This window comes from Danio rerio, chromosome 23, assembly GCF_052040795.2.
Source record: "Danio rerio strain M-AB ecotype USA chromosome 23, GRCz13ab, whole genome shotgun sequence".
Classification (NCBI taxonomy): domain Eukaryota; kingdom Metazoa; phylum Chordata; class Actinopteri; order Cypriniformes; family Danionidae; genus Danio; species Danio rerio.
In genome coordinates this window covers 4,015,001-4,035,000 of record NC_141043.1, presented here as the reverse complement: position 1 = coordinate 4,035,000, position 20,000 = coordinate 4,015,001, and the positions used below count along the sequence as shown (strand labels likewise).

Genomic DNA, 20,000 nt, shown 5'->3' with positions numbered 1-20,000 from the left:
AGCCGGGACTCAAACCAGTGACCTTCTTGCTGTGCGGCGGTTTTCTTGCTTATCACTGAGCCACTGTGTTGCCTTCATACCCATTGAATATACTGTAAGAGTAAAATTTTGTCTTTGATCACATAGCATAAGAGGGGGGAGAGGTACTGATAAAGGGGTGGGGCTATCTTGAGCTGAGTTCGGGTTGCTTTATTTATTTGGATTCTGCAAGCAAAATTCTCTCGCATGAGTGATTATGCCAGTTCCTGATGGTGAATGCACACTGGAAAAAAAACTGCACTTTTTTGTTTTTTTCCCGGCAGCTGGGTTAAATTACCAGTAAATTATCATAAAATAACAGCGGTTAAATTACAGAAATTTACCAAAAAATTTAATTTAAGGTAAATTTCTGTAACTTAATGCTTTTATTTTACTGTAAATTTCTGTAATTTAACGCCCTTTATTTTACGGTAAACTTTTGTAATTTAACGTCCGCTATTTTACATTAAATTTTTGTAATTTAATCCCCTTTATTTTAAGGTAATTTTTTGTAATTTAACGTCTGCTATTTTACAGTAAATTTCTGTAATTTAATTACCTTTATTTCCTGGAAAACTTCAGTAATTTAATGCCCTTTATTTTACAGTAAATTTTTGTAATTTAATTACCTTTATTTTCTGGAAAACGTCAGTAATTTAATGCCCTTTATTTTACAGTAAATTTCTGTAATTTAATGCCTTTATTTTACTGTAAATTTCTGTAATTTAATGCCTTTATTTTACTGTAAATTTCTGTAATTTAATGGCTTTATTTTCTGGAAAATTTTTGTAATTTAACGCCCTTTATTTTACGGTAAATTAATGTAATATAATGTCCGTTATTTAGCAGTAAATGTTTGTAATTTAACACCCTTTATTTTACGGTAAATTTCTGTAATTTAACATCCTTTATTTTACGGTAAATGTCTGTAATTTAACATTTTTTATTTTACGGTAAATTTCTGTAATTTAACGCCGGTTATTTACCAATTTTTTCTGCCAGAAGAAAAAACAAAAATTACGGATGTTTTACAGTGCAGTCATGTAGGCATGGGCCGGTATAAGATTCTGACGGTATAATAACCTTGGATAACAATTTTACGGTTTCACGGTATCACCGTATTGTGATTACTGCTCTAAAATATATTCTTTTTAAATGTCTGAGTAAAAAACTAAAACTTTTTTCCCCTTTGAACACAGTATATTTTATTTTGTGAAAGATTAATAACATTTTGGAGCAGTAAACATGTCAGGCTAAACAATTAAAATGGTTCACTGACTTCTGCTGTCTTCATTAGTTTCAAAAACAGATTTCTTTACAATTTAAAATGGCATCTTTGGAGATCTTTTCTGCCGGAGAAACTGTTGTCATAAAAAAAGTAATACATTCCTTAGGAACGTATTACAGAAAATTTTTGCTGTTTTAAAACCTTGTTATTTCCAAACCGCGGTATACCTTGACAATGCTTATCATCCCATGCCTACAGTCAAGATATTTGATATTTCATACTTTACTTGACTAAATTGGCAACTGTTAAACATTGCCTGGAAAACGGTTAGAATTTTCATTTTATAAATAAAATTTTAGGGCGACACTAACCTCATGCACTACATGATTAAGTGTATAAGCGCATAGTGTATGGGTGTGTAGTGTGTCATTTGGGACGTGACTCATGTATTCTAAAGCTCATCTGTGTACCTGTGTCCTGTTGTTGGTTTTTGGGGATCTGGCTAGGTAGAGTTTTGCACAAAAATACAAACAACCACAAGCCTGAACAACAGGTTTCACGGAAATGATGGTACACTAGCAACAAGAAAGACCACAAATAGCACAGTGTGCTGGGGCATATAACCTGAATCCAGTGCAGCGGAGCACATGTGGTTTCGTGAGTCACCTTCAACCTGGCTTTCTGCATAGATTTTGTCTGAGTTTTGCTAGACACACACAGACAGCAATAGATACGTTTTTTCTACTAGTGTGTTACACTGGCTTCTTCCAGGGCTTTTTTTTTTTTTTTCAAATTTAGCTTGCTGAGTTGGTGCTTGTCTGGTCATCCCACTTAAAAAAATACTATAGTGATTTAGTTGATAGGTTTTTTGAACCATACTAAAGTAAAGTACTTCATTTTCAATGCTCTCTCACATCAGTTTGTAACTTTTTGATTTACTGGCTACTTCATAAGAATTTGTACAATCTCCTTTATGATTCGCTCATTGCCCAATGAGGGTTGGGTTTAGGGGTGTGGTTTGGAGCCACGCCTCCATTTAAAAATCATACATTTTATACGACTGAAATGTGTCCGAATTAGCTACTGAACTGACAAAACCTAAAAGATCTCCATTTCCTCAAGAAATCAGGCTGTATGTTCATTTCAAATCTGTGTGAGCATCTTTAGTTTGCATTTTAATAGTTCATAATGTCCATAAAAATAGCCGGATAGTGGCATTAATATATAACCAAACTCAATCGGTTTTCATCTAATCTACAAGTACAACAGCATTCCCACACTACCCTACTTCCTGCCTGATGAATGTTTTCCACAATCTGAAATATTATCATGGCATCCTTTTCCTGTCCATCCATGCAAAGCGGCTTTGACACACTCTCCATTGTATGAAGCCCTATAGAAATGCATGACTTGACTTTAAAGACTTTTACCTTTTTGTACCTTTTTGTTGGAGAAAGCGGTTTCATTAGTGCTAAATGGGTTGTATAATACTTTTAATGCTTTCACATGTACACCTTTAGTGCATAATGTTGTTGTTTAAGCATTATAAAACATAATACAGTCACTACAGTGTGATCGTTGAGTGATTTCTGTACTCCCTCAAACATCTCCACTGTAGTCCTGAGCTAGAATCTACAGTTGAGGTCAGAATTATTTTATTTTATTTTTTTTATATATTTCCCAAATGATGTTTAACAGAGCAAGGATCTTTTCACAGTATGTCTGATAAAATTTTTTCTTCTGGAAAAAGTCTTTTTTGTTTTATTTGGGCTACAATAAAAGCAGTTTTTAATTTTTTAAAGTCCATTTTAAGGTCAAAATTATTAGCCCCTTTAAGCTATATATTTTTTTCGATAGTCTACAGAACAAACCATCATTATAGAATAACTTGCCTAATTACCCTAACCTGCCTAGTTAACCTAATTAACCTAGTTAAGCCTTTGAATGTCACTTTAAGCTGTATAGAAGTGTCTTGAAAAATATCTAGTCAAATATTATTTACTGTCATCATGACAAAGATAAAATAAATCAGTTATTAGAAATGAGTTATTAAAACTATTATGATTAGAAATGTGTTGAACAAATAAAACAAACGGTTAATAATTCAGGGGGCTAATTACTCTGACTTCAACTGTGCCTGATATCACCAAATAATTCCCACCAAAAACATGCGCAAGGGGACAGAGCCTAACATACTAGCAATTTCCCCCCTGTTAATCTGTTAATATTAACCAACATTGCCAGCATCATATGAACGTGTGTGTTTGTGTGCACTTCTAACAAAAATTTGTGTGTGCTCGACAGCTGACACAAAAGAGAAATGAGTCGAAGACTGGTTTAATATTTCATAGACACATTCTGGGAAACCTGAGACTTATTACACCTTGTAAACGGTTGTAATAGGACCCATCTAAATGTGTTTAATTCAACCATACATGCGTAAAGTAAAATGATATGATCGATATGTCATGACGACATAATGTTTTTATGATAATCATAAATTATTAAACTAAGTTAACCCTTTAACAAGCATCGTAACCACCTGGTCGACCTTTTATTCATAGGGTACCATTATTATTTCCATTGCTTATTACTCTTTATAAGAGTTGTGTCAATGCAAGCGTGGGCCAAAAATCCTTTTTTCGAGTGCACCTTAAAGGGTTAATATACTTTTGAAAGTCCAAATGAAATCAAAATCCTAGTTTTTTAGATGTTAGTATCAGTATATAAGTCTTAAGGCAATATACAAGTTTGTGTGCACCAAAACGGTGACATTTCGCATTTTTAAGATATAAATATTTTTAAAAAAATTATTTGACCACCTCTTTCTTATCAAGATAGTTTCTCATCGAATCTTATGGCCTGAAGTATCTAACATCCCCCACCCCCTTTAAAAACTACAGCTGATGCTGAAATCGGTCATTTATTAACATGTTAAAGAATGTTCAAATCGGGAGTTGGCCTGAACACTTGCGAATATAAGAAAATAATAAACAATAGACAAGCTGTGTAGTACTGAACACTTCAGCCAGAAATTTACAGGAAAATAGCAGATATTAAATTACAGAAATTTACAGGAAAATAACGGATATTAAATTACAGAAATTACCAGAAAACAACGGCCACTAAATTACAGAAATTTACCGGAAAATAACGGATATTAAATTACAGAAATTACTGGAGAATAACGGCCATTAAAATCCAGAAATTACCAAAAAACAACGGGCATTAAATTACAGAAATTTACAGGAAAATAACAGATATTAAATTACAGAAATACTGGAAAATAGCGGATATTAAATAACAGAAATTGCAAGAAAACAACGGCCATTAAATTAAAGAAATTTACAGGAAAATGACGGATATTAAATTACAGAAATTACCAGAAAACAACGGCCATTAAATTACAGAAATTTACTGGAAAATAGCAGATATTAAATTACAGAAATTTACCGGAAAATAATGGATATTAAATTACAGAAATTAACGGAAAATAACGGATATTAAATTACAGAAATTGCAAGAAAAAAACGCCCTTTAAATTACAGAAATTTACCGGAAAATAACAGATATTAAATTACAGAAATTTCCTGAAAAATAACGGCCATTAAATTACAGAATCTTACCGGAAAATAACGGGCATTTAATTACAGAAATTTACCAGAAAATAATGGGCATTAAATTGCAGAAATTTGCCGAAAATAACGGATATTAAATTACAGAAATTTACCGGAAAATAACGCCCATTAAATTACAGAATTTTACCGGGAAATAATGGGCATTAAATTACAGAAATTTACAAGAAAATAACGCCATTAAATTACAGAAATTTACCGAAAAATAATGGATATTTAATTACAGAAATTTACTGGAAAATAACGGATGTTAAATTACAAAAATTTACAGGAAAATAACGCCATTAAATTACAGAAATTTACAGAAAAATAACGGATATTTAATTACAGAAATTTACCGGAAAATAACAGATATTAAATTACAGAAATTTACCGGAAAATAACAGATATTAAATGACAGAAATTTACCGGAAAATAACAGATATTAAATTACAGAAATTTACCGGAAAATAACAGATATTAAATGACAGAAATTTACCGGAAAATAGCAGATATTAAATTACAGAAATTTACCGGAAAATATTGGATATTAAATTACAAAAATTTACCGGAAAATAACGTCATTAAATTACAGAAATTTACCGAAAAATAACGGATATTTAATTACAGAAATTTACCAGAAAATAACAGATATTAAATTATAGAAATTTACCGGAAAATAGCAGATATTAAATTACAGAAATGTACCGGAAAATAATGGATATTAAATTACAGAAATTAACGGAAAATAACGGACAATAAATTACAGAAACTTACCAGAAATTGAAATGTAAGGAAATTTCTGTTATTTAAATTTACAACATTTTATTCAAACAGTCAACCATGGCCTTTAACAATGCCTCAAGCCAAAAGGAAAACAAGCAGATAAGCTCCAATGCCAGAAACATATCTTTAAGATGGTAATGTTTCTCCAAAACCAAAAAAAAAAAAAGATTGAGAAACATTGTCCTACTTGGCATAATCTCATACTGGAGCAGCTACCCATGGGAGTCACTGGACCTAATCCCATAGTCCTGGATTATAGACACTGCTCAACAATTTCAACAATGATTTCATGAACAACAGGATTATGTCAGATGTATTCCCTATATCTCCAATCCGCAGATCTGACCCCTAGTGACCCCTGACTGGGCATCCCGGATTGGACCGACGGCTGTGCCACAGAAACACATCTCCTCTTCCTGCTCTGCGCAGAGGATGGGTGGAGACTCCTGGGTCTCCATGCTATAAATAGGACCTGCGCTCCAGTGAGCTCCAGCAGGATTTTTCACAAGGTTTAATTCAATAAACTTCAGCAATAAGACACATCTGGGGCCCCGGTCCCTCCCCCGAGCTGCGAGATGAGCAATAAGTGGTTTACTGAAGGTTTTCTGTGACCTACGAACTCAACTCCCTTGACGAGCATTAAACAGAGCTGCTGCTGCTGCTGCTTGTTTCCATGGGGACGCAGACACGTATCTGCACTGCATCCTCACTGAGATAAATATAGAGAGGAACACACAATGCTCTTGCTGTTTGCATTTGGGGAAATGCATCTAATTGCATTACATTTTCTGATTCACTGAATTCGCTGCTTTGTCCTTTTCAAAACCTACTGGTTTCCAGAGTGGGCATAACCCCAAGCCTAACCTACTTATTTGATTCCAACATTCAGTTGAAGTCAGAATTTTTAGGCCCCTGTATATGTTTTTCCCTAATTTCTGTTTAACAGAGAGTATTTCTAAACATAATAGTTTTAATAACTCATTTATCTTTGTCATGATGACAGTAAATAATACTTGACTAGATATTTTTTTAAGACACTAGTATTCAGCTTGAAGTGACATTTAAAGGCTTAACTGGGGTAATTAGGCAAGTCATTGTATAAAGCTGGATTGTTCTGTAGATGGTTGAAATAAATATACAACTTAAGGGGGCTATTAATATTGACCTTAAAATGTCTTTTACATTTTTTTAGACTGCTTTTATTCTAGCCGAAATAAAACAAACAAGACTTTCTCCAGAAGAAAAAATATTATAGGAAATACTGTGAAAAATTCCTTGCTCTGTTAATCATCATTTAGGAAATATATTTTTTTAAATCAATCAAAGTTCCTTTCAATATCCCTTCACTATTATAGTCCACTTTTCAAGGTTGATAAAGTTCTTGAAGAAATTGGTCACACTTTACAATAAGGTTCATTAGTTAATGTTACTTAATGCATTTACTAACATGAACAAACAATGAACAATACATTTACTACTGCATTTGTTCATGTTAGTTAACATTAGTTAATGAAAATACAGTAGTTCATGTTAACTTATGGTGCATTAACTAATGTTAACAAGCATGGACTTGGATGTTTAACAATGCATTAGTAAATGTTCAATTATGATTAATAAATGCTGCACATGTGTTGTTCATGATTAGTTCATGTTAGTAAATGCATTAACCAATGAACCTTATTGTAAAGTGTTACCAAGAAATTTATTGATTGCGAATTAATTCAACTGCACCACATGAGAGTGACAACACTGATAGAATTGACCATTTTTGGAGCACTATCTCTTTAAAATAGATTTCTGCTTAGGTATAAATATTAACATGAGAACTAACAGGCTATTTGAAAGCACGTTTCCGAAAGAGAGGTATATTTTGATGTCCTAAATATAAAATAGGACCCACAATTACCAGAAACTGTTTGTTTCCTTCTATAATACATTTTTATATATATATAATTTTTCCCCATTTATTTTGTTACACTAGACGTATGGTAAAAAGGGCAACTAATACACTGTAAAACCCAAAAAGTTAAGGTAACTCAAACCATTTGAGGAAACCGATTGCTACAAACCATTTAAGTTCAAAAACTAATCCTAATGAGTACTGTGCACTTACTTCATTTGAGTAAACGAAGCAATTTGGGCTCAGTAAAACTCAATAAATGAAGAGAACTCAAACCAACTGAGTACTGCAAAACCCAATAAGTCAAGGCAACTCAAACCGTTTGAGGAAACCGATTGCAACAAACCATTTGAGTAAAAAAATAGAAACTATACAAGCAGTGAACTTTTTTAATTTAAGTTGAAGTAATGAGGTATTTCATCAACAATTAAATTAAATTTAGTTCAAAACTCTTTTCAAATGAGTAGAATTAACTTTCGGTAAATTATTGAGTTAACTACACTTATTTAATTCAATCAAGTTGACTGTAGTGTACTTCTGTTAATCAACATAAAAAAAAAAGATTACTGTTGCTTGCTCAAGCTATTTATTAAAAATGAGCTGAAACAAAACAATTCTTGTAATTCCTTTGACTAATTTCTTTTGTTTTATATTCAGTCCGCTTAAATTTGTAAACCATTAAGATAACTTAAGCGTTTTGTGTTCGGACAACAAGAAGGAATTGTGTTGGTCCAACTACCTGAATAGGAGATTTGTACTGTAGTTCCCAGCTTTGCGTGGGATTGCATTAAGAGAGGGAAATGTTGACAATAAAAGTCATCTTAAGTGTTTAGAAGTTGATGGAAAGACTTGTTAGAGTTTTGACTTGACTTTAGTTTGAAGATTTAGAAGATTTAGAGTTTTGAGATCACCACCTTCACTCAAAAAGTGAGCTTTGCTGCTTGTTCAAGCTACTGATCTAAAACGAGTTGAAACAATAAAATTCTTCGAAGTTTTTTGGGACTACAATTGTTTGATGTTCAATCCACTTAAATGTGTAAAAATGGTTAACTTAATTGATTTGTGTTGGGACAACATGAAGCAATTGTGTGGAACCCAACATTTTTTACTGTGTTACAGAAGCACCCATGCTTTTATTATAGAAATATGCCAAAAATATGACCCACAATTACCAGAAACAGTTGATGTTTCCTTCTATAATAGTTCCCCCACATCCCCCACCCCCAATTTATTTTATTACCCTAGAGCAGGGGTCACCAATCTCGGTCCTGGAGGATTTAGCCCCAACTTGCCTCAACACACCTGCCTGGATGTTTCAAGTATACCAAATAAGACCTTGATTAGCTTGTTCAGGTGTGTCTGATTAGGGTTGGAGCTAACATCTCCAGGACACCGGCCCTCCCGGAACAAGTTTGGTGACCACTGCACTAGATCTATAGTAAGAAAAAGGGTAACTAATACTTCTACAGTAGTAATCTCAAGATTTGACAAGCTTGGTAATTCTCTTTGAGAGTGAAAAAAAGGTTATTGTTCATACGTTGAAACATTAAATGCAACTTTCATTGAATCGTAAGGGTATAGAAATTTTACCAAAGCCTATTGCTCATTCATTTGAAGAATGAATCTCTGCTATCATTTGTTCAATAGCATGTTACACCAAAACCATATGAATGAACGTGTGTTTCTTTGAAGATCCTTTCCACATCCCCTCATTATTATAGCCCATTCATGAAAAGTCTGCACAACTATTCAAGCCTGATAAAGTTCTTAAAGACGTTTGGAAACACATGAAACTGACAACACTGACAGAACTGATCGATTTCAGAGAACTATCCCTTCCTATTCACTTGTTAAGTGGTGACATATTTAATACTGTTTCCAGTCCAATACGCCATTCATTTGAGTGGAGAAATCATTCGTTTATAATCACGTTTTATTCATATCACACATTAAAGTTAATTTTATATAAAATCATAGTGTACACAACAATCTCTGGGCTTGCTGCATAAACACCAAAAATGTAACAATTTATAAAAAAGGAATCACTTTCTGGCCATTGGATATTAGGCATGGACATTTTCGAAAGCCTTAAATCGATTTGTAAACGTTTATTATTACCATTTCACGATTCTCCCCATTCAGTTGAATAGAGCGCTTGGACCCGGAAGCAGCTTCGCGTGACGTCACACTTAACAAGCGGATAAACAGGTGAACTAGCAGGCTATTTGAAAGTGACACTACCGTGTGACGTTTCCGAAAGAAAGTTTATATTTTAATGCCCTAAAAATATGCTAAAAATATGACCCACAATTACAAGAAACAGTTGATGTTTCCTTCTATAATAGTTTTTACTCTTTTTTTTCACCTATTTATTTTGTTACGCTAGAGCAGTGGTTCTCAAAGTGGGGGTCGGGACCCCCCGAGGGGTCACGGGGCAATGAAGGGGGGTCGCCCGGTGATTTCCAAAAATCTATTTATTTTTATTAAACCATAAGAATTAACATATTTTATCCATAACTATGCTGAAAATAAAAATAGTTGTTTATAGTTACTATATATTATATAGTTACTATAGTAGCTTATAGTTACTAGTTCCATTGGATTGCAACCCCTGGGGTAATTACATTATATTAAAGGCAGCAATAGAGTCAGTACATTTTGATTTTATAACATCAGGTTATACTTTCTGGCACATTTAAAGCACTGACACAAATTTAATTGGTTTGTCTGCGTCATTGCATGCAAGGTTTCTGTATTTATAACCACCTCAGAGGATATTGGGGGTCACGAGTCACTGGCATTGTTATTTTAGGGGGTCGCGGGCTGAAAAGTTTGGGAACCCCTGCACTAGAGCTACGGTAAAAAAAATAATATTTCTAATCTCAAGATTTGGCAAGCTTAGTAATTATTTTTGAAAGTGAAAAAAGCTTATTGTGCATGCGTTAAAACATTAAATGCAACTTAAGAGAATACGTTTTTCTTGAGACATAAGGGTATCTTGCTCATTCATTTGTATTACAACACTCTGCCATCATTTGTTCAATAGCATGTTACTCCAAAACCATTTGAATGAACGAGTGTTTCTTTGATGACCCTTTTAATATTCTTTAATTATTATAGCACATTCATGAAAAGTGTCTACGCAACTTAACTTTTCAAGCCTAATAAAGTACTTAAAGATGTTTATTAATTACCAATTAATTTAATTGAACCACATAAGAGTGACAACACTGACAGAACTGATCAATTTTGCAGAACTATCCCTTTTAAAATACACTTTATTGAATGCAGGGTTCCATTCAATTCCTTCATTTCATCTCAATGCAAATTGATTAAGTTAACTTAATGGTTTTTACAATTTTAAGTTCACGGAACAAAAAACAATTAAGTTATCCCCCAAAAACCTTAAGAATTGTGTCGTTTTAGCTTATTTTAAATAAGTAGTTTGAACAAGCAGGAAAAAAAAAATGCTTTATAGTGTAGATTTCGACCACAATATAAATATAAACAGAAAAACTAACAGGCTATTTGAAAGAGAGAGAGAGAGAGAGAGAGAGAGAGAGAAAGAGAGAGAGAAAGAGAGAGAGAGAGAGAGAGAGAGAGAGAGAGAGAGAGAGAGAGAGAGAGATTACATTTTAATGTCCGAAAATACACTAATAAAAAACATTGGATTTACTCAATTATTTTAAAGGTAAGTGGTTACTAAAAATGTATATGGGCTGAATTTAAACAAACATATTAAGTTGGACATTACTAAATTGAATTCGTTTGTCCATTTCGGCCCACATAAATAGTTTGAAACCACTACCCTTTAGTAAATTCAATAAATCATGTTTTTCAGTGTATGTCAAAAATATGAGCCACAATTACCAGAAACAGCTGAAGTTTCCTGTGTTTAAACAGAGACATCCACCAGAAGTGAGCGTTCCCGTTTCTCTCTCCACATGTCAATCACCTCCATTTGGGATGCACAACAATTGCCGAGTCAAATGCACAACTTTCCATTCATTATTAACATCCTAGAATTACTGGTGCTTGTTCTTTTCACACATATACATGCTATAAAAGGAAATAGCTGAAGGAGGAAAGAAAAAAAAAGTCCTTTCTAAAGGGTCTCCATTAATAATTGAGCACATTTACATTTACACAAATGCAGAATAAGGAAACGCTGTACACATGAGTTGGCTTTAAATGAAAAAGTCATGATGGGGAATCCCTGTGTGCGTGCCTGTGCTTCTGTTATATTTTAAAGTATTTGTGATAATTTTAGCGAAGTATTTATGCGAAATAATTACATTTTTTTTTAGTTCATATTCATAGAAAATACATTTTTATTTCATGTTTTAATAAAATGAACAGTCATAACTATAAGTTTTTATGATTGTAATGTATTATATATTGTATAAGTGATCATTAAATCAGGTTACACCGTATACAATAAATAATACATCTAAATATGTAATTTATTTCATGCTGTTATTTTTTTATTCACTATATTTTATATTTGGAATATTTTTAAGATAATATTTGTTGATATTTTTGTTTACATCCCTAAAAATGGTCTATATGATATTTATTGATGATTATAATATTTAAATTTGATTTTTATCCACATAAAATGCTTGGGAAATCCTTCAAATATCCACATTAATTCATTTTGTTTTTGGCTTAGTTCCTTTATTAATCTAGGGTCGCCACAGTGGAATGAATCACCAACTTATCCAGCATGTGTTTTAAGCAGCAGGTGCCCATCCAGCTGCAACCCATCACTGGGAAACACCCATACACTCTCATTCACTCATACACTACGGACAATTTAGCTTACCCAATTCACCTATACCACATGTCTTTGGACTTGTGGGGAAAACCGGAGCACCCGGAAGAAACCAACACAAACACGGGGAAAACATGCAAACTCCATATATAAATCCCAACTGACCCAGCCGGGACTCGAAACAGCAACCTTCTTTTTCACTTTTGCCATGCTTTTGCATTTAATAACATATTATTTTATAGCATTATCATTAAGTCAAATTATTATATGCGATGTAGAAGGAGCACATTCTTCATTGTTGGTTAATGTAACTAATGCTAACAACTGTAAATCCATTTTCCTTTATTGTGTTTACAGCTTACGCTCTCAGAAATAAAAGGTACAGGAGCTGTCACAGGGGCAGTACCTTTTCAAAAGATACATATTTGTACCCAAAGAGTCCACAGTGGTTCCTCAAAGGTGCATATTAGTGCCCAAATGTACCGAAAATGTCCCTTTGAGGTATCATTATGGACCCTTTAGGTACAAATATGTACCTTTTGAAAAGTTACTGCCCCAGTGACAGCTCCTGTACCTTTATTTGTGAGAGTGTATAAATCTCATAATAATTCAAAATATGTAATTTTATGTCATGCAATTATTTTTTCCCATTATATTTGATAATATAAACATATTTTGAACATGTTTAAGATAATATTTATTAATAAATTATATTTATTGATGTTTAAAATATGTTTATTTAATTGTTATTCATATAAAATGCTTTTAAATTGTCCTTCAAATATCCACATTTATAACACTGTAAAAACAACAACAACTTCTTGCTGGATTAATTTTTTTTTAAGTTGAATCAAATGAACTTTTCTAGTCATATCAACTTGCATAAATCAATAAATATTAAGTTAAACTTTGTATAACTTTTAAAAAAGTAAACTCAAAGCAACAACGTGCGGCTTGTTCAAACTACTAATTTAAAATGAGCAAAATCAACATAATTATTGAGGTTTTTTTTTGCACAACTTAATTGTTTTATGTCCAAATCAAGTAGACTTAATCAATTTGTGTTAACATGAAGGAGTTGTGTGGAACCCAGCATTTTTACAGTGTAGTTGGAACCTGATTAACTTAATGAAAATAAATAAGTTAAAGCAACATAAAAAATATCCTTTGTCTTGACCTTTTGTCTTTACATTTTGTTTAACAAGGTTTAATAAAATTAACGACTGGATTCCTTTACCAGTGATCAAGCTACGTCAGCGGGCAGTGATTAAATATTCATTCGTGGAGCAGACGCAGGACGGTCATCTCTCTGCCGGGAAGGCGCGTCATGGGCGGGTCTAACCAAAACTGCGCCGCGCACCAGAGAGAGCGCACCCGGAAAGGCCGAAAAAGGTGCAATATTAACACAATTAATCAATATATCTTAGCGAAATCAGCCAGGACAGCTCTCACTAATGCTGATGTTTGCCCAGAACCCCATATACATTAGGCTAGTTCCCAAATAATGGTCTCCACACCTCGGACATCTGCATTCATCAGCCCACAGAGAGCGACATTATAATGCTGCTGATGATAATGATGATGAAGGCAGTTAAACACAAACACCTCGCTGACAGAGACATTATATAAACCATGCTAAATGTAAGCAGTGCTCTCGTAAATAGGCTACCATTTGTCCGTCTTTAAATCTGACTATATAAACATAATGTGCAGCATATAGATTCATAAACACGAAAACCAAACGTGTCCTACCTATTCCAGGAGCCGAGTAGATGAAGTACAGTGCAGATGTGGAGAGCGAGAAGAGAAATAACAGTCCGAGGAATGACCTTCTCCGAAATCTCAGATGTGTCGGCATTATATAGACAGAGAGACGCAGGTATTCTTCTGTATGCGTGTCCCGTTAATAGAGAGTCCAGATATGATCCCGAAATTTAAAAGGTTTGGTTGTTTTAGTAGAGCCTCATCATCTTCTCCATCCCGTGTGTCTGTATGTATTGGTCAGGCAGAGAGAGCGCGCGCGCACACACACTCTCGCATACACACACACACACACACACCCTCCTGCGCTCTGCTAATGAATGGGAGCGCATGGGACTGCGCGTTACGCACATATCTGAGCGATGTTCAAGGGGCCGTCGGAAAGGAGGGAGTGTGTGAAAATTACTATGCATGACTTTACTTGATTACGTAACGCTGCACTAATGGTTCAGTTTACTCAGGGAGGCTGTAAAACAGAAAGACAGGTAAACTACAGAGGCGCGCATCGATATCCGAGGAGGATTTTGATGGCGATCGCGTCATCTTTATGGTACCATAAATGTATTTGAACTTACATTAATCATATTTTAATATAGTTTAGAGCATACGTTTAACTCAGTAACATATGATTGTATTGATGAACACTGAATAATTTATCCACACTAAAAACAAAATAATAAATAATTAATTGAATTTACAATTTTTTTAGGGTTGCAATCAATTTATATGGCCTGATTTTAAACAGGCGTCACGGTGGCTCAGTGGTTAGCACTGTCGCCTTGCAGCAGAAGGTCCCAGCTTAGGGTCAGTTGGCATTTCTGGAGTTTGTTGTCATGGGTTTCCTCCAGGTGCTTTGATTTCCCCCACAGTCCAAAGACACGCACTATAGGGGAACAGAATAAACTAAATTGGCCGTAGTATGTGTGTGACTAAGTGTGTATGGGTGTTTCCCAGTACTGAGTTGCAGCTGGAAGGGCATCCCCTGTGTAAAACATATGCTGGATAAGTTGGCGGTTCATTCCGCTGTGGCGACCCCAGACAAATAAATGGACTAAGTCGAAGGAAAATGAATGAATGAATGTAAACAAACTAATTAAGTTACTAAACTTAATTTGATTGTTTAATTTCAATGCATAATAATTGTGATAGATAGATAGATAGATAGACAGACAGACAGACAGACAGACAGACAGATAGATAGATAGATGATGGATGGATGGATAGATGGATCTATCTATCTATCGATCTATCGATCGATCGATCGATCGATCGATCTATCTATCTATCTATCTATCTATCTATCTATCTATCTATCTATCTATCTATCTATCTATCTATCTATCTATCTATCTATCTATCTATCTATCCATATTTCCATCTATCTATCGATCGATCGATCGATCGATCTCTATCTATCTATCTATCTATCTATCTATCTATCTATCTATCTATCTATCTATCTATCTATCTATCTATCTATCTATCTATCTATCTATCTATCTATCTATCTATCTATCTATCCATATTTCCATCTATCTATCGATCGATCGATCGATCGATCTCTATCTATCTATCTATCTATCTATCTATCTATCTATCTATCTATCTATCTATCTATCTATCTATCTATCTATCTATCTATCTATCTATCTATCTATCTATCTATCCATATTTCCATCTATCTATCGATCGATCGATCGATCTCTATCTATCTGTCTGTCTATCTATCTATCTATCTATCTATCTATCTATCTATCTATCTATCTATCTATCTATCTATCTATCTATCTATCTATCTATCTATCTATCTATCTATCTATCTATCTATCTATCTATCTATCTATCTATCTATCTATCTATCTATCTATCTATCCATATTTCCATCTATCTATCTATCGATCGATCGATCGATCTCTATCTATCTATCTATCTATCTATCTATCTATCTATCTATCTATCTATCTATCTATCTATCTATCTATCTATCTATCTATCTATCTATCTATCCATATTTCCATCTATCTATCTATCTATCGATCGATCGATCGATCGATCTCTATCTATCTATCTATCTATCTATCTATCTATCTATCTATCTATCTATCTATCTATCTATCTATCTATCTATCTATCTATCTATCTATCTATCTATCTATCTATCTATCCATCCATCCATCCATCCATCCATCCATCCATCCATCCATCCATCCATCCATCCATCCATCCATCCATCTATCTATCTATCTATCTATCTATCTATCTATCTATCTATCTATCTATTGTTAACTTGTTGACAAAGGTTCAGCAATGGAACCACGCCCCACTTTGTCTCCTTAACCAATCACCTCTTTAAAACTTATTTGTGGCAGACCAGCTGTCCAGCAGTGTTCTTCTCGTTCTCTCGAACCCACCTTCTGCACTCTATTTCCTTGCTTTCCGTTAACAAACCTTTAACCCTCTCTTCCCTCCTGAATTGGGGAGTCCAGTCGGTCTACCAAAATATTACAGAGAAAGTACCCCAACTCTGAGTCTCAGGGCATCATCACAGGGCGCCCGATCAATCAACCAACCAACCAACCAACCAACCAACCAACCAACCTATCCATCCATCCATACATCCATCCAACCATCCATCCATCCATCCATCCATCCATCCATCCATCCATCCATCCATCCATCTCAGACATAAAATGATTATCATTTAGTTATATGGTTTCACTCTATTTTTGAACCATACTATAGTAAAATGTGTAATACTGTAGGCATTTGTGTCCATCTGCTCTACTCTATACATGAGTTCAGATGCAAAAACCTCTAAATGCCTTCTGAAAATGTCTTCTAAAATGAGCATTTTATCAGGCTCCTGTGTGTAGGTTCAGTAATTTCACTTTTATGGCAAAGGATAAGTCCTTTTCGTGGTTTTTATAGTAAAATAACTCAACATAAACAAAAGAGGCTGAGAAAAAAAATTATTTTCGAAGGAAATTTTAGACGGCACTTAGAAAATTTTTGCTAACTCTTCATATCCACTAGAGTAGAATGGAGCCTAAAAATAACATAAACTATAATAAAACAGCAGCAAAATTGACAGAAAAAATTTTAAAAGGCAGAAAGGGGATCATAATTTACTTATTTAAAAGTGGCAGCTGAGCCACACAGCGTGCTGTAACATGTGTTGTAGTCCTAGTGTGCGGAATCTGGACCTTTAACACAGTTTGTCTTGAATGTACATCTTATGCAGACAAAATATGGGTTATGTGCGGGGTTGTGTCATGTAGAATTAACTTTAAACCGACGAACTCAGATTTGCGCATTGTAGACACGCCCACCTTATGTGAACTACCACTCCCAGCAAGCATTGCTGTCGTGTGACGTCGGTAGCTCTGATTTAACTACTTAATTTTAACCTGTTACTACATATGCGGTCAAAATTCATATCGTGGACATTGGGATAATATAATATTATCCTAAAAGCATCAACTCACCGAAACTTCACTTTGTTTTCGTTAGTAATGCTAAATAGAGCCAGAAGAAAAATTAAACTACATCTCCCATGAGTTCCGGGCAAAGAGTGATGACGATGAATTTGCTCTGCGAAACATGGATTGTGGCGACATGAGTTTAATATTGCGATTTTATCTTTGTAGTATTGATTATTTATGAGCATGATGGGTGTCAGTAATCGCGCGGTTGTCGTCTGTGTGTGTTTAATCATATTGACAGCCAATTCAGCGCCGTTTGCTCGGGCAGATGATCAGATATACAGTAAAGCCGAGGGTGAAGCTGTCAATAATAATAATAACAACGCCGACAGTGATGCACAAGCTCAAAATCCTGCTGATGGACACGCTGAACAGCTGACCAGGTACTGCTATATGCTTCTCTTCAGTTTGCTTTCAGTGTAGGAGCACAGAGATGACTGACAGAGATGTAGACAGTGACGTATGATTAGTAACATATGCTCCATCACTATGAGTATATTTGTATATGGATACGTATATAAGTATATAGATTATACCACAGTGTTATTATCAACTTATTCCCACACTGTACTACTATATTTTCAACGTCTATTTATCTATCTATCTACCCATCCATCCATCCATCCATACATTACATACTTACATAACAGGGGTGGCCCAAACTCGGTTCCTGGAGGGCTGGTGTTCTGCAAAGTTTAGTTTTAACTCCAATCAGACACACCTGGGCTAGAGGGTGAAGTTGGTTTTATATTCACACATTCGTTCATTTAGAAGTCTCTGTATTGTTTACCATTTTACTTTGAATATTGGGTAGTAATAGCAGGCAAGTGTGACTTGAAAACAACATTAACACTGTTTAATTGACAGTGAACTGTGTTGTACTTTGACAGTCATTGCTGCTAATTTGATTTCGCCATTTAGAGTTTACAAATAATACTTTTATGAAATCACATTATTGAGGGGAAAGTCCGAATGTGCGAATATAAAAATAACTTTACCTCTATCACCTGGGCTGGCTAGTCAAGCTAGGCTTTCTAGAAACATCGTTGCTGGTGTGTTGATCGTTGCAGGTGTGTTGAGGCAAGTTGGAACTAAAATCTCGGAGACAGGCGGCTGGATATTGAAATATATGCTATAAATATTGCGATATATATATATATATATATATATATATATATATATATATATATATATATATATATATATATATATATATATATATATACAGTTTCAGGAAATTTTTTGTATAGTTTTTGACTGAGTCTAACAGTATTCGGGTACAGAAATTAAATAATCCGACTGCAAAAAATGCTTTTCTTATTTAGTTTTGTCTTTTTTTTTTGTCCAAATATGTACATTTCAAAGTGAAAACAAGATTATTGCAAGTGGGGTAATTGCAGATAATTTGCTTAAAATAAGAAAAAAAAAAACTCTTAATTTTCACTTATTTTTTTCTGATGGTGAAAACAAAACAATATTTTTACTTGCTCTAAGAATTTTTTTGATATTTGGAATAAAAGCAAGTAAAAATATTGTTTTGTTTTCACTTTCAGAAAGAAATAAGTAAAAATCTTTTGAGTTTTTTTTTCTTATTTTAAGCAAATCATCTGCAAGTTCCCCACTTGCAATCTTGTTTTCACTTTGAAATGTACATATTTGGATTAGAAAAAATATGAAAATTCAAAATTCTAAGTAAGGAATGTTTTTTTCTTTTTGTTTGCATAAATCATATAAATTCTATATAAATACAGTGATTAAATACAATTCTGTGGCTCCTGGTCAACTATAATTCAGACCAAACATTGCATATCTTTATAATGTTACTATTGTGGATGTGCACATGCTGAAACGATATATTGTACAGCCCTATACTATAGTCTATAGATGTCGTATTACCATAGCACCTACAGAATTACCACAACAGATTATTTCAAGTATTTTACTATAGTATGGTCTAATTGTATTAGTATAATTACTGTAATTTTGTTTCATCTGGGATAACCTCATATTTTACTGTGCATGGATAATGTAGTTAAAACCTATTTTTCTGACAGGTTAAATGAGACTGACACCTCCAGCAATGACACTGCTCAAACCACCACACCTGCGCCCAAGCCTGCGACGCCCGAGCCTCCTAAAAATGAGCCCATCCTGCCTGTCCAGACAGGGGTCAAGGCCCAGGAAGAGGAGCAGTCCAGCGGGATGACCATTTTCTTTAGCCTGCTGGTCATCGGTGAGTACATGTCAGAAGCATCTCAGTGTGACTGCTGTTATATCATTACTTCAGAACCACGTCCAAAGCAAGCGTTGCTCCATGTTTAAATCTATGTTTTTATGGGTGTTTTGTGTTACCATGTCTTAGGCCCAATCCCAGTTTTATTTTTTACCCCTACCTCTTCCCCTTGGTCCTTGAAACAGAGTGTGAAAGGGAAGGGTT

The 20,000-nt window shown here is 34.2% G+C and overlaps 2 protein-coding genes and 1 long non-coding RNA gene across 3 annotated transcripts in view; 1 reads left to right on the top strand and 2 right to left on the bottom strand.

Annotated features, from left to right (window-relative positions):
* The window catches only part of b4galt5 (beta-1,4-galactosyltransferase 5), a 59,308-nt gene extending 44,906 nt beyond the window's left edge, over positions 1–14,402 (bottom strand). The window contains 1 exon segment of the mRNA NM_001045332.2: positions 14,073–14,402. Within this exon segment, the coding sequence (NP_001038797.2) occupies positions 14,073–14,178 (106 nt within the window). The 5' untranslated portion in view covers positions 14,179–14,402.
* LOC147831205 (uncharacterized) lies at positions 2,380–7,034 on the bottom strand. Its single transcript, XR_015523107.1, has 2 exons — positions 5,255–7,034; positions 2,380–5,114 (listed from the first exon to the last, which is right to left on the bottom strand). It is a non-coding gene; the product is annotated as an uncharacterized LOC147831205 (long non-coding RNA).
* A 3,258-nt stretch (positions 14,403–17,660) lies between the features above and the next one.
* slc9a8 (solute carrier family 9 member 8) overlaps positions 17,661–20,000 on the top strand; it is a 58,879-nt gene continuing 56,539 nt past the window's right edge. The window contains 2 exon segments of the mRNA NM_001008586.1: positions 17,661–17,946; positions 19,618–19,796. Coding sequence (NP_001008586.1) covers positions 17,750–17,946; positions 19,618–19,796 — 376 coding nt within the window. The 5' untranslated portion in view covers positions 17,661–17,749.